The sequence below is a fragment of the Thermobia domestica genome, chromosome 8, assembly GCF_964235325.1.
Source record: "Thermobia domestica chromosome 8, izTheDome1.hap1.1, whole genome shotgun sequence".
In the NCBI taxonomy this organism is placed as follows: domain Eukaryota; kingdom Metazoa; phylum Arthropoda; class Insecta; order Zygentoma; family Lepismatidae; genus Thermobia; species Thermobia domestica.
In genome coordinates this window covers 62,437,019-62,464,279 of record NC_137461.1, presented here as the reverse complement: position 1 = coordinate 62,464,279, position 27,261 = coordinate 62,437,019, and the positions used below count along the sequence as shown (strand labels likewise).

Here is a 27,261-nt window from a genome sequence, read left to right as displayed (position 1 = left end):
CTGCAACACATTTGTACAAAATTTCTTGAAGATCCTTTGTTGTTTTTGAAGTCTGAATGAGGCGTCTCCGAGATGAAGCGCTCGAAAACACCATTAAGCAAGTTTTGTCGAAAGTTGAGACTAAGTCAAATCTCTCTATTGTATTCGAAAAAGGTAGTTTTACAAAATTTCATGATGATTGTAAGAACTCTTTTAAGTTAAAATTTTTCCGCCCTCATAAATGAAGCTCCGAGAACTAAACTGAACTAATTTGCGGAACGTTAAACAGCTAAAACGCTTTCTTGTACGCGAAAACGCATTTGCGCAAAATTTCGTGTAAATAGTTTCTTCTTTTTGAAATATTATTGAGTTTCCCCTAAAACGAAGCGCACAAAAACGCCACTAAACTAATTGCAGGTAACTGATCCATACATAAATTGTTTTCTGGTACGAGAAAATTTTGTTAACATTCTTTGTTGTTTTTGTAATACAAATGAGGCAGTCCCCAAATTGATGCGTCGAAAAACGCCACTGAATATGTTTTTTGAAAGTTGAGACCAAGTTAGATCGATGTCTCGTATCAAGAAAAGTTTCATAACCATATTTCATGTAAATCGTTAAAACTGTTTTCAATATATAATTCGTTTTCAATCTTTTCTCCATTGTAATACGAAAGCCCTACCGATGATGATGTCACACTTTCGTCCACAGGCCTGTATATCGGTGAGCTACGGTTGGATACGGTGGGACGACGGCTAACTGCTAGCACGGTCACGGCTACGACCATTGCCCAACTACGCCAACATCAATAAGGGTTGATCAACATTACAATACTGTGATGAAAAGAATGTGTAGTTGTAGTGGTATATCGTGGTGTATGTTCTTGTTTATTAACAGCAGAAACAATGGTTCCATGTCTTTAGTAAAGGAACAACCATTGAAAGATGCTTTCGCACCCACAATTAGTCCAAACAATATCAACGTGCCATCATACAGTGCCTCAATCAAGCGAACCAGTTGAAGTGTTTCATCGGATGAAGGATGTGTATGGCCACGCATGTGTGTAAAAAAAAATCGATTGGTCAAGCATGTTTCGGAGACGACGTGATTATTCCCATCCTGGTCAAGTCAAGTCCTTGTTGCAAATAAGGAAAATTGCGCAAAGATGTCTGAAGCTATTCGTGCGAATAGATCGTAAGCATTCGATCATAGTATGAGCAATTCACCGTAAGCAATGGTATTCTTAGAAGACTATGAAACATTTCGTGTATCACACAAAGTCAGTGCGCTCTGGATTCCCGAGATGTTGATAGAGAGAGAAAAGTTGGAGCATATGGCGTGCTTCCTTCAACATTTGTCGCACTAACAGTTGGAAGGAGATAAGTTCTTGTTGCAGGTAAATCCTGGCACCATTCTTTTGAACGAAGTTCAAAATCTTCCAGTATGGAATGGAAACGCCCCAAGAAATTCAAGTCACAAAGGTCTGCAGGAAAAGTCATAGTTCCGTTTTTTTGATTGCCACTGACGTAAGAGACTCCGGTTCGATTGCTGGCTCGACCTCATGTGGTTCAGATCCTACGTTAAGATGTAGGTCCGCGTCTCATATAGCTCCGCTGCTAAACAGGATACTAAACTTAAATCTAATCCAGTTTTTGATTGCCATGGACCAATTCAACGTTCCGATCTAGTTCCAAAGGTACAATTGGGAAATGTTACGTCATCCTTTCTAAAGTCCTGCTCTTTCATCTTGTGACTTTCACATGTTTGGTTCTCTATAGAAGGCATTCTAAGGTCGGAAGTTTCACTTAGATGACGAGGTGAAGGCCACCATCCGTCAATGGTTCGAAGCAAACCTTTCAAAGGTATTCGTAAATTGGTCAGACAATACGATAAAGGTTTTAACGCATATGGAGACTACTGCTTCTGATGCATTAATGCTCTTACACTAATCACGGATCCTTTTACGTTATATATAAGGGATACCTGAATATCATTGGTACTTTCGCGGATATTGTTTGCAAAGAATTTTAATTGATTGCACCATATACAGCGAATGGTACATGTCTCAGACAAGAAAACATTCCGCATTTGTGTGACCGGTACCTGTCAGAGTATCTGATTTTGTTTGCATTTGGAAAGTTATAGCTACTGAGTAAATATTGTACTTCTTTGAACACCCTGTATAACGCGTTTGGAAGGTCTCACAAGCACAATGCTGGGATGATAACCACCTACCATCATCTTTTTGTGTGTCAACTTAAGGCCAGATCAGGGAATTCCTACCAGGCACTCTTAAATAAATTTCCATCAATATTATAAACTGTATATGATACACAGTACACGTATCACGAGAAAAATGTTAATATGCACTGCTGGCATATCATATATTTTGATGCAGGACTAATTCGAAATTGCCTAGAGATAGAGGATTAAGATGGAACTAACATAAACTACGGTACTTACCTCCACATTAAGTCCGCCTGAAGCGGAGTCCACATTTGGCGGAGGAGAAGCATTTTGAGTACCCAAGCTGACGGACTGACTGCCTGTAATGTTTGTATCACGTGAGTTTTGCTCTAGCTGTATGGTAATTCGCGGCGTTCTTCCAGGGCTCCCTTCAACATGATATGGCTGCTGCGTACCGGATTCTGATTCTGAACTAGAACTATCAGAAAGGCTATCTCTTCTTCTGGCTCCTGTATTATTACTCTTAGACCTTTTAGACCTTCTTGCAGATGGTTTCTTCTCGGAACGAAAAGTATTAGCACTAGAACTACTGCTAGTATTACTACTACTACTACTGGCCGATCCACCAATACTATCTGCAGTGGTAACACCATCACCACTATTAAGAGTTGCTAACGTAATACCAGTGCCTGAATGGTAAATGCTGGTTTTTAAAGATACGTTTACATTTGCACCACAATTGCTGCAATTAGCCTCAGATTCATTTCTATTTGCACCGGTATTCGCAGAAATTCGTTGGTTCATGCTGGAAGACGGCCAACGGAAAGACGAAATCCTATGCGAGTAAGTTGGGTTACTTTCATCCGAAGGTGTATGTGACTGAGAATCATTCGTTTCACGATGCGAAACTGCGGGGCGACCAGACAAATGAACGCTTGTTGTATGTGTTGTTACAGATCGTCCAGCATTACGCACAGTCTGTCCCTGTCCCTGTGATGCTGAAGTGCCTTCGTTACTACTGCTACTACTACTCTGACTTTCTCCTGGTTCCCACTCAAAAATAGATCCTCTATCCCTACCCGTATTGTCACTAGGGTTTCTTCCTTCACGCCTTCTCTGTTCAGCATTTTGTACTCGACTACTATCACCATTTTGTACCCTGCGCCCGTAATAAAGTAAGTCGTTGAAGAGTCTTCCTTGCATTCTAAACCCTGATCCTGATGCACTATCCTCATTAGTGTTATCACCTCGAGATGTACTAGTATCTGTCTGTCTCTGATTTTGGTTCGATACACGAAGTACGTCTCGACTTGAACCTGGTTCTAGTAACCGGTTTCTGTCCCTTGTTCTGAGGTCCTGTGGTGAAGAATCCGATTCAATATCCATAGGATCTGTTCCTCGATCAATCTGAAAAAAACACATGAGATCATACAAAGCACGAAATCGTACTTATAAACTTCTTTAGTGACTTCATAAAATATTACAAAAAATTATATTAATTATAAATATTTCTCTCCACTATATATTTATATTCTCAAGACTCTACACCAACAATAGACGCAAATTAAGTGGTATCAGTATTAATTACAAACCTCCATAATCTACTTCTAGAACCAACCAAAAAATTCAACTATTTACACTGAATATTAAAACTTCAGTCAGATCAGGGTTTCAGTCAGAATTATAAAATGTTTTTTATTATAACATTCATTTTCCTGTTTGTGCATTCCTACATGATTACAGAGCACAAAAATAATAAAATTATAAAGATTAACATGTTTAAACACAGTTGAAGGAGTTCACTATGAGTAAGAACAAATATAAAGGCGTTAGCTATTTGTAAATTCTCACCAAGGGAACGTCTATAGTTTTAATATATCACGGTATGACTGAAAAATAATATGTCAGCAGGACGTATGATAATTACTTTATAAATTATTATATATCTATTAACATGCTACAATAGCAATTAAAAGCGCCTGAGCTCCAACCTATAACTTTGGCTTTCAACTCTTTCATATGCGGTTATATGTGATTTCACATTCAACAGACACACAAACATTTTAAGTATGTGTACTTTTAAATAAATTAGTTAACTAGATCTTTTTCATAAAGTTTATGACAAAATTATTGTTCAAAGCCTTTGTATTTTAATAAGCCTTCTCTAAAATCAATGCACATGAATTGTGCTTCCATCTTCTGAGGTCTTTTAAATTATATGTTGTGGACGTTTATATGTTTGTGGTTAATCCTTTCAACAATGAGATCTCGGAAACTACAGGCTCTAGAAAGATGACGTTTTCACTGATCGATTGGAAATTTTGCGTAGATTGTCCAGTTCTAATTGAATATTTAAAAAAAATGGCCATTATTTCTTTATTACATTTTTTAGGGTACACTGGAAGCGTTGAAATTAAAAAAAAATACTAAAGCATCATATCCTACGCGTTATACATTCCAACATCACACTGTTGTATATAGGGGTTACATATGTATTAGGCGTTTGTTTTATGGCCAAATAATAATGAAAAAGGAAGGATAACCATTTCTCCAGTCTAAGATGGATCTTTATTTTTGGAGTGTTTTGCCCAATGAACACCATATATAGCTGCCATTATAATTAATTGTGTATGTAATGTATTTGCTTATTACATACTGCATGCAAGAAAAAGAAAACACTGGTCATGCATGAATTAGAAACTCCAGCCGGAAGTAGGCTCAAATCTTGCAACGGTGCGAGATATTGAGAAAAAAATAATCGATAAAATCTCCCCTCTATGATACGCCTTGCCGATTTTTTTTCAAGACTTCTTTCACTTGTACTTGTAAAGGGACATGTACAGATGTTGTGAGGAATGAGAAGGATATTTATGCTCATATACAAATGATGCGCTGTGGAGAGAGCGCAGGTTCAGCTAGTTATTATTAAATTAGCCAAGCCGTCCTTCGGTTTCATTGATGTAATTGACCTTAATTGTATAGTATGTCGTTCAGTTGTATAAATGTTCAGTATTTTCCTTTATGTTTGAGAAGAAACACCTCATCTACGAGGGCTATCCAGAAAGTAGATTACGTTTTCGTCTGTGTCCGCTAGGGGCGGGGCTAGCGCGGCCATCTTGGGGTCAGAGCGTTGCGCAGCTCAGTCGGCATCTAGCCGTGCTAGTGAGAGGTTCGTGCTGTGCTCCGTTAAGATACTGTGACGGTTTGAAATGTCTGCGTTAATTGAAAATCCCGCGAGCTGCGAGGTGCGTGCAGTAATAAGGTTTCTGACAGCAAAAAACTGTAAACCGATAGAAATCTATCGGCAGCTGTGTGAAGTGTATGGGGACAACATTATCACTGAAGGTGGAGTGCGACAGTGGGTCATAAGATTTAAAAATGGCCGAACCAATGTTCACGACGAAGATCGAAGTGGGAGACCCAGCAAAGTGACTGCCGAACTTGTCGAAAAAGTCGATGTTGAAGTCCGTGAAAATCGAAAGTTCACAATAACGGAACTTTCTTTGAGTTTTCCACAAATTTCGCGAAGTTTGTTGCACGAAATCATCAGCGAAAAGCTTGGTTACCACAAGTTTTGTGCAAGATGGATTCCAAAAATCTTGACAGAGGACCACAAAAATCAGCGAATGGCTGCAGCGTTGCACTTTTTGGACGCCTACAATAAGGATGGTGACTCTTTACTCGATCGCATCGTTACTGGTGACGAAACATGGGTGAAACACGTGAACTGTGAAACGAAATTGCAATCAATGCAGTGGGGGCACACAGGTTCTCCCCAAAAACCCAAGAAATGCATGCAAACAATGTCGGCAAGGAAGATGATGGCGACTGTTTTTTGGGACAGAAAAGGTGTGATTTTGGTGGACTTCCTGGAAAGAGGCACTACAATAAACGCTCAAAGGTATTGCCAAACTCTGCAAAACCTCAGAAGAGCAATTCAAAACAAGCGCAGAGGAATGTTGAGCTCTAAGATCTTGTTGATTCACGACAACGCCCGGCCCCACACGGCAAATGTCACGCGTGAAGTTCTTGAATCTTTTCAGTGGGAGTTGTTTCCTCATCCGCCGTACAGTCCCGACCTGGCACCGAGCGATTTCCACCTATTCCCAGCAATGAAGAAGTGGCTGGCTATGCAGCGTTTTGATGACGACGAACAGCTGCAAGAAGAGGTAACGAAGTGGTTGAAGTCGCAGGCGGCCGAATTTTTCGACGAAGGAATTTCCAAGCTCGTACATCGCTACGATAAATGCCTTAATTTGAATGGTGACTATGTCGAAAAGTAGTATTTGTGTGTGGCTTTCATCTGTATATAATAAAATTTGTTTCCTATACTTTGTTGATTTTTTATTCCAAAACGTAATCTACTTTCTGGATAGCCCTCGTAGTTCCTTTCCATGTGGTAACGTGACAAGAACCGACGACACGTTGCCATGTTGGATAGCAATAGCTATGCGTTGAATTAGGAGAATGGTGAACGAACATCTTTAGAAACGATGGAAATACGTTTGCCTACCTCTCTAATAAAATCAAGGCTTCTAGACCCCAAGCACCACTAGTCTCGATGACAACTGGAGCAAAAATAAATTTATCAAAGAGGTATTCCCTTTGCATTTCCTTTGCTTTTCTATCTCTCGACGACTAGCAACAGCTAAAGGGAGACTTGAATGGGCAAATGTACCTTAACATGTAAAGTCTCTACTTTCATCCAAGGAACTAATGTCATGCCATCGGGTCGTTTGCCATCTGAACAACAAGAGCCCGCGGGTTCACGTATGGAACGAATTCCAGCTGTGGTAAGGGCTCGTAAAATGATATCATTAACAGAGGAGTGTCTGGCGTGTTTGCCCATTCTCTTCATGTATGAAACGCCATGCAGGCCACGTTGGTTAACTTGATCCCTGCACGCTAGACAGCGATGTGGCTCACAAACAGTTGAATCTAATCTTAAGGCAACAGGGATTCGAAAGGCTTCATTAGTCATATGAAGACCTAATGGTGGAGAAGTTATTGCATTCAATCAAGCTCCAGCATGGAGAGATGAGGCAGCAAGAATCCTGGCTTTTTCCTCTGGAGTAATAATTGACTGTAAGAGAAGTTCATGGAAATGCGCTGCGATTGGTGCATACCAAGACGTCTGAGAACCTCTTTTGTTAATTTCTGGAAGATCTGAATCTGTTAAGCTTTTCCATCTGGGTCCAGGCGGTAATCTTGCGGAAGGAGAGCCTCGACTAAACTAAGAGATCCGTGGTAGGACGCTAAAAATGCAAGAATCGCCATATCCACGATATTTAATTTCATCGATTTATTTTTATACTATATACACATGTTTTTTAAAAATCTTATTTTATGTGCTATGTCATAAATGGTTTGGATACTGTACGAATTTTCACAAGAATTCGAGTTTGTATTGATATCGATTTAAATCAGAGCAGAAACGTGACCAAAACTCGCATCTGTACTTAATTGAACATTTCATTTGAAGCGTCATATTATTTCATTTTATTTCTTTTCCCTAGAACTTCCCTTTTCCCTAGAGTATAAGAAAGAGTAGTTTACTTTCACTACTTAAGTTACTCGACTTACATTACTTAAATTACTTGATATTAATTACTTAGTGAACCTAAGGAACATATTGTAATATATATAGAAATAACTAACATTTTTAATATTCCTGCATAGAGAATGGGATTTCAACATCGATATGTCGTTTAGTTTAATCGAGTATCTTTCATCAGAATCAAACACTTCCTTAAGTCATATTTTGCAATAAGTTCTTCGCATGCTTAGTTGTAGTAACGACACAATGGAAATTATTGAAATTATATATCAAAGGTAAATATCTCTTGCAACTAAGAATGTGAACAATTTTGTGCAAAATGTGACATAAGTTGATGCCTACTATGATTAAAGGTAGTCAAAGTATAAGAAATATAGATGTTGAAATAGCATTGCCTACACAGGACTACTAAGAAGTTTAATCATTTCTATCTTAATTCAATTTAAGTATTACTTCTGTTAATAAATAATAATTTATATATATATATATACACTAACTAGCCAAAACATTATGATCACCCCTTACTTGTTTTAACGAAGTCATTGGGCTGACATAAGTTACGGGGCACAACAGAGCAGCTCGCCAGACGGTGGCAGCGATCTCAATTGACTTCGTTCGTGATGTGATGCTTATGTGCAGAATGAGGAAGGCCGGCGATATATCAGAGAATTATAGACAAGTTTTATGATCGGCCATGCGATTACAAACCAGCATCTCCGAAACGCTACAACTTGTCGGATGTTGGCGAGCTGTCCTGGTTAGGATCTTCCAAAGATGGGAAAAGGATGGTAAAACCAGTATCAAACCAAAAGACATGGGGCGGCCACTTTATTAAAAATGTTGGACGTCGTACAATGTCGAGATTGGTACAACAGAATAGTGTGCGAACTGTAGCACAATTAATAGCAAATTTTAACAGTGGGCAAAGCACGAGTGTGTTCTGAGAACACTTCAGCGTACACTATTTTAGATAATGAGCCTTCGCAACCGGTGTTCCATAGTACACCAATGTTAACTGCTCGGCATCATCGATAACTACTGGAATGGACACATGCAGAACATTCGTCATTGGACAGCAAAGCAATAGAACAACGTTGCATGGTCCGATGAATCACGATACTGTCTTCATCACATCGATAGCCGGGTCAGAATCTGTCGTCTTACACGGAAACAGCTGCTCATGTTTATAGTAGGATGATCACAGATCAGTCGTGACTTCACTATAATTTTGGGAACTTTCGCAAAGTTATCCATGGGCCCAGTAGTAAGTACAGAAGGCACCATAATGCCTCCTAAGTATCGGCAGGTCAATGCTGATCGTGTATACCCACTCTGTAGGTCATGTTTTCAGCTGGCAATGGTATCTTTCAGCAGAACAACATTCCTTCTTACAAAGCCTACATTGTAGTGCAATGGTTCGAGGAGCTCAGCTGTGAGTTTCAGTTGCTACAATGAAATCACGCAATCTTAATCGAACTGTTAATCTTTAAGATGTCACTAAACATCAGATCCGAGCTCATCAAGAAATTTACAGAAATGAAACGACTTGGGTGTATACATGTGGTGCGCCATATCTCAAGTCACCTACAAAGCCCTTGTTGATTCCCTGCCAACCACCTTACTGTTGTATTGTGAGCCAAATTAAAGGTGGACATACCAGATATTAGGTGCGTGGTCATAATATTTTGCTTGGTCAGCATACATATTCGTAGCAATAAACAATCTTCAGAACAATTCTCTCCCCGTACTAATTAGTAATAACAAATGTCAGTTTCTTTTTTGTTTGTTTGTTTGTTTGTTTTTACTCTACAAGTTGAAGAACATTACTTACAGTAGAGGTCGATGATCGAGCACGAGACAAATCGTGATACCGCTGCACCAATTGCTCATACTGCTCCACAAGGGATCGATAACAGACAGTAATACGACGTTCTTGTTCAGGTAGACTAGATACACGAAAACTAGAAGCAGATGTACTTGCTGAACTTCCTAACGAAGTAGATGGTGTGGCCACACGATCCCACTGAGACTGAATAATAGGTCGATTAGCGATTCCAGTGATAAGTTTATGGCCCAATGGATCAAACGACACATACCTGCCAAGTAAAATAGAAAGACTTCAGTTTAGAATGGAATAAGATAGTACAATATATTCGTAACTACATCATTAAATAGATAGAACTTGTCATACCATATGCATACCTCTGCTACGATACAGGTTGACTGCCATCAGACCTGGTAATGAATCTCAAATATTTCCTGTGTTAAGAGCTAAGTTCGCAGTTTTTCTATTTTAAAACTTAATCTCGGTTAACATCCTTAGTTTTCAAATGCTCGTTTGCAAACATTCCCGGGGTGTAATTTCTCTATCTGTATGATTAATCTTTCTTCTTTCACTTAACATACAGGATCTTCTCGCGAACAGCATTTTTTATATTTGACCATGACCATACATAGATACTCGCTATACTAAAACAACTTGATTTCCATGAATGTACATTCAATACTTGATTTTCTTCGTACACCTACCTAACTTTTTCCTTCTCATTTGCTGTGAAGCATTTGGTGAACGGCTGCGGCTGACTCCAATCCCAGAAATGCAATTCATTATAAGTAGCTATCACTAACATGCGATCCGTAGGATGGAAAGCTAGTGAGGCAATAACAGTCTGACTTTCTGCGGTCCAAACTTCACTACCACCCTACAAAATATACAGAAACATAAACATTTATCAAATCAAATTTATTTTCAACGAACAAGAAGAGTAATTAATTATGTGACACGGATGCCCAAAGTTTCACTGCAGCAAAAACGGAAGTTTGCCATTGAATCCTATTCTATTGGAGATCACCTACATACAATAGCTTAAAACTTTTATATGTAACACTTATACAAACAAAAAAAACTCATGTATATTAGTGACCATACTTTACAATACATTGCAAATGAAATCGAACTTTTTTACGGAGCTTTTATGGTTTCAATAGTTTTGACATCTCTTGAATAGTGCTTTCTTGAAGTTTGGATTTCTTTGCTTTAAGTTCCTTTTTCTTCTTTTCTTTCTTCGTTTTTGTTCAATTTGTTTATTTTACTTCCAGCTGCTTTTATAACTTTTTTTTTTTTTTTAAATCATGGACTAACTTCAACGATCAGAATGTCTTCCACGTGGACTAACTTTAATGTTTACACAAGGCCTTCCAATTTAAAAATACTAAAGTAAACCGACACTGTGCCATAAGTGACTCTTCTTGAAGACTGGGAAGTAGGATATCTTTATTGACCGAAAAGCCAGTCTCAAGAGAAGCATTTCCATGAGATATGATAGAACATTTCCACACAAAATCAAACAATTTCTTATACGAATTTCCCTTTTGTCTTCGCGTAGCTGTGAGTATAACTCATCTCTTATGATCAATTTGAAAGTCTCTAAACTTATCTTAACAACCGAGGCCTCTTATGATAAATGGAAATCTCATTTTGATTTAATTCATAACAGATAATCTTTCTTTCTACTGCCGAGTTAGCTCGTTGTTGTATAAAGTTGCGATGGACGGTAGAGAAAGACTAAGTGGGGCGGCATATAGACGGAAGGCAGAAGAAAAGAAGTATAAAGAAGAGGAGACGCTTAAAGTAAGAAAATTAGAATCCTTTTTTTAGTTATGAAAGAACTGAAAACAAAGTTTCTGAAGAACCTAGTGTTACTGGTACTGATAATGAATGCAAAACAACTAACCAAGATACTAGCACTTCTGATAAAAATCAGCTTCATCCAGAACTCTCAACATCAGCATCTTCTGATCTAGACAAAAATAATGACAATATAATATCTTTGCCAGGCAATGATCCATATTACTGGGTTATTACTGATGAAACCGTTGATTTCTTAAACAGGGTACAAAACAAAATAACGATTCTGAATATTCAAAGTCAGTTCGTCTATATCACAATGATAGAAAGAGGTACTGTAGCGATAGTTTATTTAAAAGAAAGCTTTTGAATATGTATGTTGTAAATAGAGATTATCTAGTCTATTCACCAAGTCAGGAGTCTGCATATTGTGCTCCTTGTATGCTTTCTGGGGGCATTTCTGGGTTCGCTTCAAAATCTGGGTTTAGTGATTGGATTCACGCTGCAGAGCGTATATCTAAGCATGAAAACTCATCCTCTCACAGAGACTGTGTAATTAAGTTTAAAACCCGAGCAAATGAATTATCCAGAATTGACAAAAGATTAGTCACTGTTTTTGAGCAAGAGGTTCACTATTGGAGGAACGTACTGCAGAGGGTAATTTCTGTCTTTAAAAAAGCTATCTTCGCGAGGACTAGCATTTTGTGACCGTCAGCATGGCCACAAGGTTACACTTTTGGACATACTGTGTATTTTCTTAACTTTTATTAATCATGCAAAATTATTATTTTATTCACGGAAAAGTTATTTTTCTTGCTTGGCTCTGAACGCTTCCGAGCTGGTAAGAAACTCTGTTCTTTCTTCACCCGCAGGTGTTCCTCAGTCTTATCGCCTCTGACGATAATACAAAGAAATCGTTTCTGAACAGAACTCTTATCTCATTAGCAGTGTGCTTTGAAGCAGCAAACTCTTTTTTTTTTCTTTTCCTGAGTGAAGTTACCGACTCATGGTTTTCGCTACTGAGACTGTTTTGTATATATTTTTCATAACAACAATTATTAAAGTTTGGAAATCTTTTTAGACACGAAATTGTTACAGTGTAAACAAATGTGCGTTGAATGTTGCATTCCCACGCATTTACGTTTCGTCATCCCACCTATCGTGAGAACAATGCTCGCAGCCTGCATAAGTCGCAGACAGAATGGTTAAGCCACACAATTGCCAATGTGCATTCTTTTTAACTGAACTGCTTTGTAACGAACTATAAAGTGGAAAATCCATCAGTCATGGACTGAACCTTCAAAGTTGGTCTGCAACACTTGTTTAATTGCAATCTCCAAATTTTCCTTCCCACGAAACTGAAACACGTGTTGCCAGAGCTATTAAATCTACCATCACAATATTTGTATTATGTAGGGATATACAAACTTTGGTATTTCTCTTATTAATTTTTACAATATACTGCCAACCAGAGGCACGATGACCGGAATTTTCCCAAATGTTGGCAGAAGCGAGGAGTTTGCGCTTAGCATTGAGTGAAGGAACAAAAAGTCTCCTGCGGATAAATTTACCTACGTGTTAATGTGGGACGACTATGAAAAGTTAAGTATGTGGTGGAACTACAATTGCAGTATCAACCGGAAAAGTGAACGAAGTGATGTTCCAACAATTACCTCCTAAAGTACAGCATCTTCGGAGTTGCGGAGCCTCGTCAGAAGTTAGTGTTCCCTCCAATTCCCACACTCATTGCCCCTACCTCGCAGTGAAAGTCCAACGTCAACGTGAATAGTGATTTAGTGCAAGTGATTACAAATATAACTAAAGGGCTATATTCTTAGTGTTTTCATCTACCATATACATATCTACACATATTTTCGTGATATTAAGTGTTTTACCTTTCTCAATTTCATTCGCTGTTTGTGTGCGTAATTACATTTGTTCAAGCATTCATGCTATATGAAGTGAAAATTTTGTGTGTTGTCAATATCTTTTCGTTTACTTCGTACATATATATATATTCAATAAGTAGGAGTTCACACAAGGTAATATTCTCTTTTTTATTTTTGTGTGCGCGAATACTTATGGATCATCAGCTTGCCAGTCGTAAATATTCAAGTATATGCACAAAATTAAGTATGATTAAACCTAAGTTCCCGAACTACTAAGGCTACTCATGTCAAATCGCTTGTTTTATCTTACTACTGTCAATCTGCGCTTGGACAGGACACGAGCTCTGACCTGAATTGTTATCAACTGTTTCTTTAGGAATACTTTAGAAGCCAGTACACAAGGGAGACGGTAGGTAGTAATTTCGAGGAGATAATGAAATATTTGGGTCAGAGCATAATGGCAATTTTATGATGTGCCTTGAATTAGTAGCTGAGTATGATCCTTTCCTATCTGCTCACATTTCACGCTATGGAAATCCAGGTACCGGAAGGACATCATATTTGAGTCCAGTAGTTGATGACCTTATCAAAATTATGAGAAAGACATTAATCTGTACGATTGTTCAAGAGGTCCAGTTTTGTAAATATTATTCAATAATTGTAGATTCATCTCCAGACATTACTCATAATGACCAATTAGCCTTCATTGTTCGTTATGTAAATGAGACAGGAGAAGCAATTGAGAGATTTTTAACCTTCTTCAAAAATTCTGGTCACACAGGTGAAAACCTAGCAGACACGGTATTGGCGATTTTAAAAAGTGTAAATTTAGATATATCTGATTATAGGGGTCAAACTTATGACAACTGTTCAAACATGTCAGGTAAATACTCTGGCTTACAGGCTAGAATCAAGGCAATAAATCCACTAGCTTTTTATATTCCCTGTGCTGCACATTCAGCAAATTTAAGTGGTTCTCGAGCAGCAAAGTGTTGTCAGGAGTCTGTAAGATTTTTCGACTTCTTGCAGAGTATATTTACATTTTTTTCTAATTCGACACAGAGATGGAATTTGCTTTTATCATTCTTTGGTCCACAGAGCTTAACATTAAAATCATTAAGTCAAACTCGTTTGTTTGCAAAAGAAGAAGCAGGTAGAAGTCTAAATTTAGATTGGACAACTGTATTCAAGGCTCATATGTAATTTTCGAAGATGCAACTCAAAAATATTTGGACGGAAACAAAGCTAGAGGTTTACTTAAGCAGTTAAGTCAAGTTGACACAGCATTATATCTAGCCTTTGGGGCGCCATATTCCAACAATTTGGGAAGACAATGGAAAAGCTGCAAGCAGAGGATATGGATGTGTCGGCTGCCAAGGAACTTGATGAATCGTTGATTGGTTATCTTGAAGGAATAAGGGAGCTGTATTCCGAATACAAATCTGAAGCTGTGAAAAAGGTAAATGAGACAACAACACTTAATCAAACATCATCAGAACCTATCTTGATCTCACCTAAGAGAAAGAGGAAAGAGAAACGATTTTTTGATCAGTTTGACTCTGAAGAGTGATGAGGAATATGGTGCTTCATCTATGCATGAAAATAAAGGGTCAAAAGAAATACCATTAAATAAAAAAAGGCTGAAGTCAAGATTTTATTCCATAATCGACACATTAATGAAAGTTTTGAAAAAAAGAATATCTGTGTATACAAATTTTGCGTCTAGATTTGATTTTATTTGTAAACTTACTAATCTTGAACCAAGTAGTGTAATGAATTCAGCAAAATTACTGTGTGAACTCTATAGTACTGATTTGGAAGACAGTTTAATGAAAGAGTGTATCCATCTTAAAGGTTTCATGAAAAATATTAAACGTGATGTGATAAACAAGCAAGGTAAAAAAGTAGAAAAATCCTGGACTTTGCAAGGTTTGAACAAAATGTTAGTTGAAAGAAACTTACAAGAAGTTCATCCGAATATTTGTGTTGCGCTGAAAATTTATAACTGCACGCCTGCGACCAACTTTTCAGCTGAGAGGTCGTTTTCTGTTCTAAGAAGAGTGAAGAACTATATGCGGTCAAGTCAAACGCAAGAACGACCTGTAAATGCAGCAGTTCTACAGATGGTGATCAGAAAAATGGAAACACCTGAACGAAATTGCAACTTACCAGATTAATATGGTGTCGGGCTACCTTTCGCCTTCAGAACAGCCTTGATGCGACGTGGGATGGAGGCATAGAGGTCGTGAATGGTAGCAAGTGGAATTTTACACCATTCCTCGTGCAGGGCATCGGCCAGTTCTGTGAGAGAGGATGGAGGTGGAAATCGTCACCGGAGTCGTGTTTCCAAGACGGACCACAGATGTTCAATTATGTTGAGATCTGGGATTGGGCAGGCCAGGGGAGGTGTTGAACTTCATCCCGATGTTCCTCAAATCACGCTGCAACAACGCTAGCTGTGTGAATGGGTGCATTATCATCCTAGAAGATGGCGTCACTGTCCGGGAACAACATCCGGACCATAGGATGCAAGTGGTCTCCTAAAATTGCGACATAATCGTTGGCAGTGATACGCTAAGTGTGACCACAGGACCCAATGAAAAACATGGTATGGCGGCCCACAGCATCACCGAGCCGCCGCCATCTTTCACAATTGGGCGGAGAAACTGCAAATCATAAGCTTCTTTGGGCGTTCTCCACACATAAACACGGCCCGTGGTTGGGAATAGGGTGAAGGATGACTCATCCGACCACATCACACGTTTCCAGTCCTCACCGGTCCAAGTTGTATGGTTGCGGCACCATTAGCGGCGTGCGAAAGCGTTAAAGTCCCTGATGAGCGGTTTGGCCCGTGCAACACGACCCCGTAAGTTCATGTCATGTAACTCGCGGCGGACTGTGATTGTCGAAACAGGGTGGGGGAGGTGCTGATTGAGTTCCTCCGTCACTTGCTCCGCAGTGGCACGACTGTTCTGCGTGACAATGCGCTTCAATACCCGGCGTGACCTGTCACTCATGATTTTCTTCCGCCCACTGTTCCGCTTCCCCGATGTGGTTTTCCCGTGTGTTGTGTAGGCCGTCATCACCTTCGACACTGTCCCACGCGACACACCTAACACAGTAGCCACTGCCGTCACACTCACTCCACATAACCGCGCACCAACAATTTGCCCTCTCTGAAACTCTGAGAGGTCTCCCATTTTACACTGCTTGTCTGCTGCAGCCACTGGACACTGCTGTTCCACTGCGCCTGACGTAGTATGGAGACCGGCCTAACACACCACCACCAGCGGTCCGGCGCTGCGGGCGCCACGACACCACTGCCAACCCATACATCTGACGTGTTGCCAACTACAGGTGTTATCATTTTCCTGATCACCATCATTGAGTCGGACATAACTAACAGACTAAGTTTTGACGAAATAATCAATGACTTTGCTCACAATCAAGCTAGACGAAAACCGTTCATTGTGTAAGCTGATAAATGAGTTTCTCTTGTGCGCGTGCAAATAACCTAAAAACCGGTGAAACAATGCAGACAGGAGAAAAACAGTTTCTTTGCAACTACTTTAGGAAGATTTTTTTTTATTCGAGTAACTAGAAACATGAGAAAACGCATACAGGAGCAAAACAATTTCTTTGCAATACTTTGGGAAGAGATTTTTTTTATTCGAGTAACCTAAAAACATGAGAAAACGCATACAGGAAAAAGTTTCTTTCCAAACACTTTGGAGATAGTTTGTTTTACTGGAGAAGCCTAGAAACATGAGAAAACGCATACATGAGAAGAAAATTTCTTTGCAAACACTCTGGGTAGAGATTTTTTTTATTCGAGTAACCTAAAACACGAGAAAACACATACAAGAAAAGAAGTTCCTTTCTAAATACTTTGGGAACAGTTTGTTTTATTGGAGAAATCTACGTATACAGGAGAAAGACAATTTCTTTGTGGATACTTTAGGGAGAGTTTTCTTTATATTCAAGTAACCTAAAACATATTAGAGAATGCATACAGGGGAAAAACAGTTCCTTTGCAAATACTTTGGGAGGAGTATTTTTATTTGGGTAATCTAACATCATGAGAAAACGCATACAAGAGAAAAACTTTTTTTTTTTTAACAAATACTTTGAGAAGTTTTTATTATTATTAAAGTAACCTAAAACATGATAAAAGAAAATGCATATACGAGAAAAAGTTTATTTGCAAATACTTTGGAAAGAGTTTCTCTTATTCGTTCGAGTAGCTTAAAGCATATGAAAGAATCCACACTCATTATGTAGACTAATATATTTTTTACATATAAAGTTTTATAAAATGCTTTTTACTATACTCACGATAATCTTTAATTATGTGATAAGTTCAAAATAAACAATGTCGCGGGGGACGGCAAATTATTTCGAGCACAAGGGCCAGGGTTTGCCCAAGTGGGCCCAGCCCGAAAACCTTTTTTTTTTTTTTCGGGCTGGATCTACCTGGAAAAACCCACCTTAAAACCCACGTGGGTTTTTGAGCTTTTTGTTAGTATATTATTGGTACACCTAAGGTGATCACATTGAAAGCGATTTTTACCAGATTTTAGACTTTCCTTGGGCGAATTAGATGCTTTCACGTTAAGATATACAATAATATTGAACATATAATGATTAAGTCTTTTCTAAGACCTTTATGAAGTTCTGAGTGCACTAAATGAATACATAAATAAATAAATAAATAAAAAACTTACCTTAGCTTGAGATAATTATAGAACAAATTAATGTATGGGGATGGCATTTAGTATCTCCCCCAACTTGTTTCATGGCTCCAGAAGCGAATACCTTGTTTTTGCCTAAATTGTGATAAAGGTAGGAAAAAACGGGCCCTGCAGGGCTTCTAAAATCCTTCGCTCGTTGTCGCTCCGTCAGCTATATTTTGTGAAGTAACAATGGAGATATTATATGTGCAAGATTGGGGGAAATACTAAATATCAGACATGTATGGATTACACTTACAGCCTATTTGAAGTAAAATATTCAATTTTATATTTTAGAAAATACTATAAATTTATATTATGCTATACTTTATTTTATATTTAAGAAATTCCAATAATAATATTTAAAACATAGTTACCTAGAATATACAAATTAGTATGAAATATGACTTGGTATTCCGGTCTACAAATGTCATTAAAGATGAAAAAATACAAAACATTGAGAAACTAAAACGTGAAAGATATTTTCTAATTTAGTTTGAAATTATTTTGTAGTCTAGAGTCAGTAAGTTCAATGTTCCCCAATGTGAAAGGATCACCACTCCGTAGAATCTCCCTCACTTCCCTGATAGCAAATGATTTTCCAAACTAACTAATTTCAGTGTTCGACGATATGAGAGAATTACCACTCCGTGTCTCCCTTACTTCTTGATCTTAAAAATCTATATTCCTTAACCAATTTCACAGCTTTTTCTACTCCAAGCCTGTTTCTAATCTTATTCCATATCAATCCGAAAATCGAGAATATTCTTTCAACTGTCGTGATGTTGCAGGAGCAGAATGAAGATGAGAAAAGAAGTCACAAAATCCCGGAGGTAATTTAGAACCTTTCTCTGCTTTCACTTCCATTATTTTCCACCATTTTGCAGTAGAAAACTGGTTGATGATTGTCTCCTGCATCACTGATGGGGAAAAGTATTCTCTGTCTTTTATTTTAAAGGCTAGCACTCCCGGAAGATATTCAGAATAGTTTTCTAACAGCCAATTTTCTGCTTCGCTCTCCTGCTCACTAGTAAGACGACTACCCATATATTTAGGATCCATTAAATTCGCCAGCAGGTGAAACGGTTGTATGGCTTGATTAAATCTTTCTTTTAAAATGCTGTAATACGGCTTAAAGATATCATCAAGTAGATCCAACCACACTTCCACTGCACGAGATAATGAAGTTGATTCCGCCTGCAAAATATCCAGGGCGGAGGAAGCTACCGACAATTGCCTTTTAAGATTTTGTGCTTCCGTATAAATAGGAACACTGTCCAATAGTTTACCAATTGACTTGTCAATTTCGTCTTTATGCTCCAATGTTATCTCTCTGTACTTGTGTTAATTAGCCAAGAAAGTTTTGACGCAATCAAGATAGGAATTCCAACGTGTATCATCTAGAAGGTGAGGCATCAGACCCTTTTTCTCCTTTAGCCATCCGTGTGCCTGATGAATGTTGCGAAAATACTTCTGTACTTCAACAATATGTTTCAATACCATTTTAGGCGAAACTTATTTCTCAACCAAGTTCAATAAATGTGAAGAGCAACCATACATAATTACTTTCGGATACTTCTCCTTCAGAAGACTCCACATTTTTTACATTTTATTTTCATTGTCTGTTACAATAGCGAACACTTTAACACCAAATTTTTCTTCACATTCTTGAATTGCTGAATCAACCACACCAGCACATTTTTTAGCTGTTTTCTTCTCAGTACCGCAATCCATAGCATGCAGAAGGAAACTTTCAGACCCCGTGTGGATACTCACAGCCTGAATAGGATCATTTCTCACATTAGATCATCCATCTATTGCCAAAGTAACACTGTTCGATGCCAACTTTTTTCGCAACTCAGCTTCAGTCTCGTCTGCTGCAATATCTAAAAGTTTACCACTTATCATTTTTGAAGATGGAGGAGAATAACCGGATCTTAACATTTCAATCATTCCCTTAAAGTGTTCGAGCTCAGCAACATTGAAAGGAATGTTTGCTGCAAAGAAGAACTGCGCTATAGACTTATCAAGTAATTGTTTTTGGCGCTCAGTTGTTTTTATCGCGAAATCACTTATAGATGGTTGAAGATTAAAGGGTTTTGAAATGGAACTTGCGCTGACTGCACTTGGGGCACAAGAGGCATCGACACTGGATCTAGCACTTGAAGAAGGTGACACTGTCGTTACACTTGAAGAAAGTGATACTGTCGTTGAACATTCCTCTCGATCAATATTTATTTGTAACGGTTTTTCTTCAGACTTCCTACTCCGAACTTGACATTTTTTTTTTCAAATGGGCTCTTATTCTCTCTATTTTGCAACTGATCTCGCTGTTACAGTGTTTGCATTTATATTTTGAGTCTCCGTCTATTTTTAGTACTTCAGTCCACTTACTACTAACTTTTGTACCACTTCCAACAACTTTTGGCATGTTTCTCTGAAAGAAAAAAAGAAAACGTAAATGAAATATGTGAAATCGGTATTTTATAACACTAATTCCCAACCTATGGTCTACAGGCCTTCAAGAATCTGGTTGTAACGTAGGCTATATCAGTTGTTAAATTTTATCACGGTAGGGTACTTTTCTGATACTTTTCTCAGGTTTTCTGATGGTAGGATACTTTGTGATTTTCAGATTCAAATATAAACTTCCTCTATTGAAGCAGAACAGCATATTAAGTTCTTCTGTTCTGATATTTATTTTTCCTCATCTTTGCGGAGGCTGTAGCAACTTCATTCAATATCCTAAATTTCTAACGGTGCATGCTATCAGCGGCGTATCATAGTTCCCCCTTCCCATGGAAATCAACTTTAAGCCTATTTACTCTTACCTTTTTGTAATGGGCGATTTTCGGATATGTTCCGTGTACCACGCTTTTCAAAGTTTTGTACAATTAATATTGTAAAATCTTCTCAAACATACTGATTTATTCTGTGACCGTGAAAACTTCAGCACACACATTAAAAACAGATTTTAAGTTCATTTTCATGCATTTTAGTTGAAAATATTTTCTGAATGTCCCGTGCAACATGGATAACCGCCCTAATACAAGTAACACCTATGTTTGTTTGTAATTAGCATGGACTAATATCTCAAGAATTCTGTAGTCCTACCTTTCCCTTTCGTATTGCAGAGGCGGATGCTGAGGCTACTAAGGTCAAATACTTTTACTATTCACTGAAATTAACTGTACTGCACATTTTGGGCTCTGATGCATATATAAAACACAAACAGAAATAAATCAACTGCAGTCGGTGTCGGTGAATAGACAATGGCGATAGAGGGCCTGCGCCAAACAAAAGGTTGGGAAAAGTAATTAGATCACAAAAAAAAAAAAAAAAAAAAAAGCTAGAGTATCCTATTATAAACCAAAATGTTTTAGTGGAAATGAAATCTTTATTATACGTCCCACGGTTGTGCCAGGTAGTCTAAAGGAAACTGTGATGATGAGAATAAATAAAATAGAAAGTGTGAGAAAAAGGGGAGAACCCTGAGTCAGAAAACCCCCGCACATGGTGTTTGTCCACCACAAAGCTCACTTGTCGCTAGCTGAAATCCAACCAGGTACCCCATGCACCAGAGGTGAACGCTTTTTCACTGAGCCACAGCGGAAATGTTTTAGTGGATTTTCTCGTTTTCTTGTACATTCTCATTCTACCAATTCTATAACAAGAGGCCGCGTCATTAAGTGGTAAAGCCCTCACGTAAGGTGCGTGCGATTCCTGGTCCGATCCGAGCTCGCACCAAGTGGGCTTTGGGCTGGACAAAGTGTGCATGGGTTTATGGGTTTTCAAGGGAGTTCTTCCGTTTCCTTCCCCCTTGTTCATTCGGCCATTTCATTCATTATCATCACCATCTCCTTTACTACACAGGGCACAGCCATTAGATATAAAACTGAAAGATTCAATTTCGCTTCTTCCATACTAATTCAGTTTCACTAAACAGGAGTTGCGTGCGTCTCTTTCAGTGTACACGGACATAACAGTTGGATGTTAAAGATTACATTTCATACTTTAAATGTATTTTAACACACATTTTAACATCCATTATTATTAAATTCGGTAAGATTAGAGATACCACTAGTTCACCCAATAATTGCATATGAAATACACAAAATATACATTTGATTACACACAAATTACTTCAATTAATTGCGAACTTCTGACACCAGTATCACTATTCCTCCTCAGCAAGCTATTACTAATATTTTCTTCCAAAAATATTAAGTTTAGGAATTCCTCCATTCCTTCTCCTTCCCAGGATTTCACACCCTGATCAAAATATTCTTTTGTCCTTATTAAGGGAAAAATCCAGTCCGAATGGCATGACTAAAATGATGTTAGTTACAGTTAGAAGAAAAAGTACATTCTCACTTTATAAAAAAATTTCGGAATAAGTTGGCTCAATTGTACAAGGTTTTTGGTACTATACTCAGAATAACGTTTTCCGCGTCAGGAAAATTGTCTTAAAATCGCTTAGTTTATTTCGAAACAGAAAGTAGTGATTGTAATGCACTTTTGCTTCCAACTGTACCTACATATTATTACTATCAGTATTACTCCTTTGGTGCGAGCGGTTCCAACTTCGATTCCGGTGGTGTAACTCGGTTGAAAAGGTGTAACAGCTCTTTCAGGTCATACTTCCTTGGTTTTCCTTATTCACACTAGGTCGATGCCGAGACGATACCGAGGTCCCTGTCGTTTCCTTTTCCTTTCCCTGAATAGTGTGCTCGGCGACGCCGAGGGACGTTATCCCTCATACTCTGATGAGTTTAAGGCCATAGACAAGGGCGCCGATTTCTCTGTTTTGGGGGGGACGAGGGGCATTCAGATGTTTCGTTACAGACAAGGGTCTAAGAAGGCATATATGAAAATTTTAAGACAAATTGAATTCAAATTTGCCAAATATTGTATATTCATAAAAAAAAAATACATATAACAATAAAATACATCAGGGTTGCCAACTGGCCGGTTTTTGACCGGCCAGGCCGGATATTTTGCTGTTATTTTGATTAAAGCCGGTGACCGGTCAAAACTTCTTGCCAACCCCTTTATGACCGGTTTTTTCACATTGCTATCTAGTTTGAAGCAATTTCATCTAGTTCCAAGTATAGATTCCAAAAGTAACTTTCATTCTATAAATTCAAAACTCTCACCTTTTATCATCTATCAACGATTAACATATTTTGTTCATCTGTTTAGAAAATTTTAAAGAGATGACAGGGAAAATCTGAAATTTACTTTTAGGAATTTTATACATTTATTGAGAGTGAAAAAGGACTTCTTAAAGCAATTTCCTGTAGTTGAAGTATACGTTTAAAGAATAAATTTCATTTTCCAAATCCAAAATTGTCAAGTGAAGATTAATATATTTTTGTTAATCTGTTTCGATAATTTTAAAGAAATGGAAGTTACTGGTAAATACAATAAAATGATAATGTCGATTTCAGTTTCTCATTTTTAGCGGGATTTTCTCCATCTATTAAGATTATTAGTGATTGTACTAAGTATATGAGTCCGAGCAGAAATGTTTCACACTTAGACCTATATTATAGAAAAATTTCGACGGGGTGCCGTTTTTTTTTTCCAGAGTTGGCAACCCTAAAATACATATAAAAATACATGGGGGCCCACATCAACATTTGGGAGCCCGGGCCCCCTATCCCCTCCCCCAGAATCGACGCCCTTGGCCATAGGTGCCGGTACTACCAGTAAATATGTAAATATATTAGTATTGTTACTTACCTTTGATGTTATCACAAGTATTCTTTTGTAAAATTCGGTTTTCCAACATCAACATTCGTTGTTACTCCCCATACAACTAAGTATTCTGTGGAAGCAACACCAGCAGAATTCAAACTTCCGCACGCTAGTAGAAGTTTCCATGTACAGTAAAGAAAGCTGAATTTTTGGGAAAAACCCGTTGTGTGAGATACGTGCTCGGGAAGCTCCCGCAATTGAACGCACAATGCATAGGAAGTCAATACTTCAACAATAAAACTATTTATTTTACGATGAATTTGAGACCTTTTGAAAGATTTACCTACATTATATTTGGTCTAGGAATTAATTCGTGCGGGTGGACAAGAGATGGCGCAACGAACGGAGCGTCCAACAGTTCCGTGTATCCACACATGTGTTGCAAACCCCTGTCATCGCTTATCGTTCGTAGTATAGGGCAGTGGATTAAAGCGTCAACAACACCAGTTTGTAGTTAAGTGAACATGGCGCAATTTGTGCCTGATAAAGTGTTTTTGCGGGGTGTCCTGCTGCATTACTTTAACATGCAGAAAAGTGCGACTGAAAGTCATCGTATTTTGGTGGAAGTGTATGGTGACCATGCTCTAGCTGAGCGAACGTGTCAGAAGTGGTTTGCACGGTTTAGAAGTGGTGATTTCGGCTTGGCAGACCAAGAGCGAGCTGGACAGCCAAAAAAATTTCAAGACGAAGAATTGACAGCATTGCTCGAGCAGGATTCGTGTCAAACGCAGGAACAACTTGCAGCAGCATTAGGCGTTGATCAAACAACAGTCTCCAAACGCTTGAAAGCCATGGGAATGATTCAAAAGATGTCACATTGGGTTCCACATGAATTGAAAGACAGAGACGTTGAAAGACGAAAAACCATTTGCGAATTGCTGCTTCAACGACAGAGCAGAAAGGGGTTTCTGCATCGAATTATTACGGGTGATGACAAGTGGATCCATTACGAGAACCCTAAACGAAAAAAGGCCTGGGTGAAACCAGGTGAACCAGGTCCATCACAACCAAAACGAGATATTCACTGTGCAAAGGTTATGCTGTGCATATGGTGGGATATGAAAGGTGTGGTGTACTATGAGCTGCTGCAACCGGGTGAAACTATGAATGGAGAACGTTATCGACGACAATTAATGCGTTTGAAGCAAGCTCTGGCCAGAACACGACCAGAATGGGAGAACAGACATGATAAACTTATTGTTCAACATGATAACGCTCGCCCACATGTCGCAAAACCGGTCAAAACCTATTTAGAAAATGTCGGATGGGAAGTTTTACCCCACCCGCCGTATTCACCAGACGTTGCTCCTTCGGACTACTACTTGTTCGATTGCATGAACAACGATTTGATTGGACAGCGGTTTACTTCTTCAGAAGATATCGAAACATGGGTCTCTGACTGGATCGCTTCCAAGGATGAGGACTTCTTTCGCCACGGAATCCGTACATTGCCTGACAGATGGGCGAAAGTGGTGGCTAGCGATGGACAATATTTTTCTTGAGGTATTTATGTATTTTGTGTTTGTACTACAGCTTCAATGTGTGCGTACCAACCGCACGAATTAATTCCTAGACCAAATAAAATATGAATTATATCTTCATTAACCCTTTTCGTAGTTATAACTACGATAGGGTGGTACCTCCGTTATTCGATTAAAAAAAGTACTAATCAAGCATTATATATATATATATATATATATATATATATATATATATATATATATATATGTATGTATGTATATATATATATATATATAGCAAGCATGGAGGCATTGTACAACACGTTAGGTATGGTTTCACGCCCCTCTTTATCGATATGTAGGGGGTGATGACGTCACAACTTTTTTCGTTGGGCCTATTTTTATTTTTTGGCAGGCTTACTTTTGCACCTAGAAGATTGAAAGTTTGCACACACATTTAATGTACCCCTTAATATTCTTCAGATTGTTTCAGATCTCTGCGTTAATACAGGGGGTCCAGATTGGCAAAAGGGAAAAATTCCTTTCTTCGTGATTTTCCCGCTTGATATATGATGCAGATATGTGAATAGTACCGTTTGAAAGGCTGTTCTGTTCTGAAGAGAATAAGGTACGAACCATGATCCTAAAGTAAATAGGGATGTCTCAGGAAATATTTACCTGAGATCCTATTTTATACGGGAATCTGGGGTATTGTGGGTACTTTTCAAGATAGAAGCCTGAGATTTTGTACACACATTCAGTATATCCTTAGTATTTTTCAGTTGATTTTGAGGTCTGTACGTTAACACAGAGGGAGCCAAGGGGGCTAAAAAAAATCAGAAAAAATCCCAATTTCTCTCAAAAATTTTCCACCTCAGGGATACAATAAGTAAATATGAATGGTTTAAAAAAGTTGCTTTATTGCGCGATGTATGAACCATGATACTACGATAAATAGCAATGAAGCACTACCTGCTTCACTGAAGGTCTATAATTTACCTAAAACAGACAGGATTTTAAAAGGGTTAATTGTTTTAAATTAATTTCCGGGAAAGAACAGTCTTGCAAGATGTGCTCGGAAAATTCCCATAATTGAACGCACAAAGTATCGGAAGTGAACTTCAACAATAAAACCATTTGTTTTACACCAGAAGATATTTGTTTCATATCAGACATTTTGAAACATTTATTTTATAAAACATGAATTATATCTGTTTTAAATTAATATATTTGGTATTAATATTTGGTGAACGTCAGTGAGGCTTCTGGGATGACTCGATCAACAATTGTTCGTTTGTCTTCCTGTATCACACACATTACAGGATGCAATTTTCGATCTTTTAAGTTGAAATATTCAGGGTACAAGTACGAGACTAAATTTCCTGTATCGATTGTGGCAGCAATCCAACGTAAAATTACAAAATGGCGACATTTTTTTTTTATTATAGCGGGTATCCACGCTACAAAGAGAAATTTTCGATCTCTTAACTTGAAATTTCCAATGTAGAGGCACAAGTCATTCTAAATTTGCTGTATTTATTTTCTTGGCGATCCAATATAAAATTTCAAAATGGCAGCCAGTTTTTTAAAACAGCAGTGAATAGAAAATTGTTGCGAATTGTGACAATGCCAATCTTGAAATATAAATCACATTTTAACACTTTTATTCCAAAAACATTGAAATATTTCGAAAAACCCAATTAAACCCGAGAAAACCCATATGGGTCCAGGTGGGTTGGTTTTTTTAAATGTTTTTTTTTTTCAAACCCTGACGGGGGCGCACAATATATAAATACGGGCCTGAGTAACACACATAAAGCTTAACTGTTTACGGTAGTATATTGTCAGAATGAGAGCAGAAATTCGTAAAGATGAATGTTTTTAGATGACGTAGAAGCACAAGAAGAAGACAGAGGAAAGGTGGTAGAACATAGAATTAGGTGGTATGAAGGAAGTTGGAATACAGAGCTGGAAAGGCGGCGGACTTGAAGAAATGGTGACAGGAAAGCTCGACTAAAGGCTGTGGTACTACAGAAGAAGTGTCTTTTACTGACTAATAGATACCTTTAAA

The 27,261-nt window shown here is 38.1% G+C and overlaps 1 protein-coding gene across 2 annotated transcripts in view; it reads right to left on the bottom strand.

Annotated features, from left to right (window-relative positions):
• Window positions 1-27,261, bottom strand: part of LOC145692945 (uncharacterized) — a 125,119-nt gene that overhangs the window by 64,808 nt on the left and 33,050 nt on the right. For both annotated transcript variants that reach the window (XM_081768534.1, XM_081768535.1), the window contains exons 5-7: window positions 10,253-10,425; window positions 9,555-9,819; window positions 2,443-3,573 (exon numbers count right to left, since the gene is read on the bottom strand). In XM_081768534.1, the coding sequence (XP_081624660.1) occupies window positions 2,443-3,573; window positions 9,555-9,819; window positions 10,253-10,425 (1,569 nt within the window). The remainder of the gene's footprint in view (window positions 1-2,442; window positions 3,574-9,554; window positions 9,820-10,252; window positions 10,426-27,261) is intronic.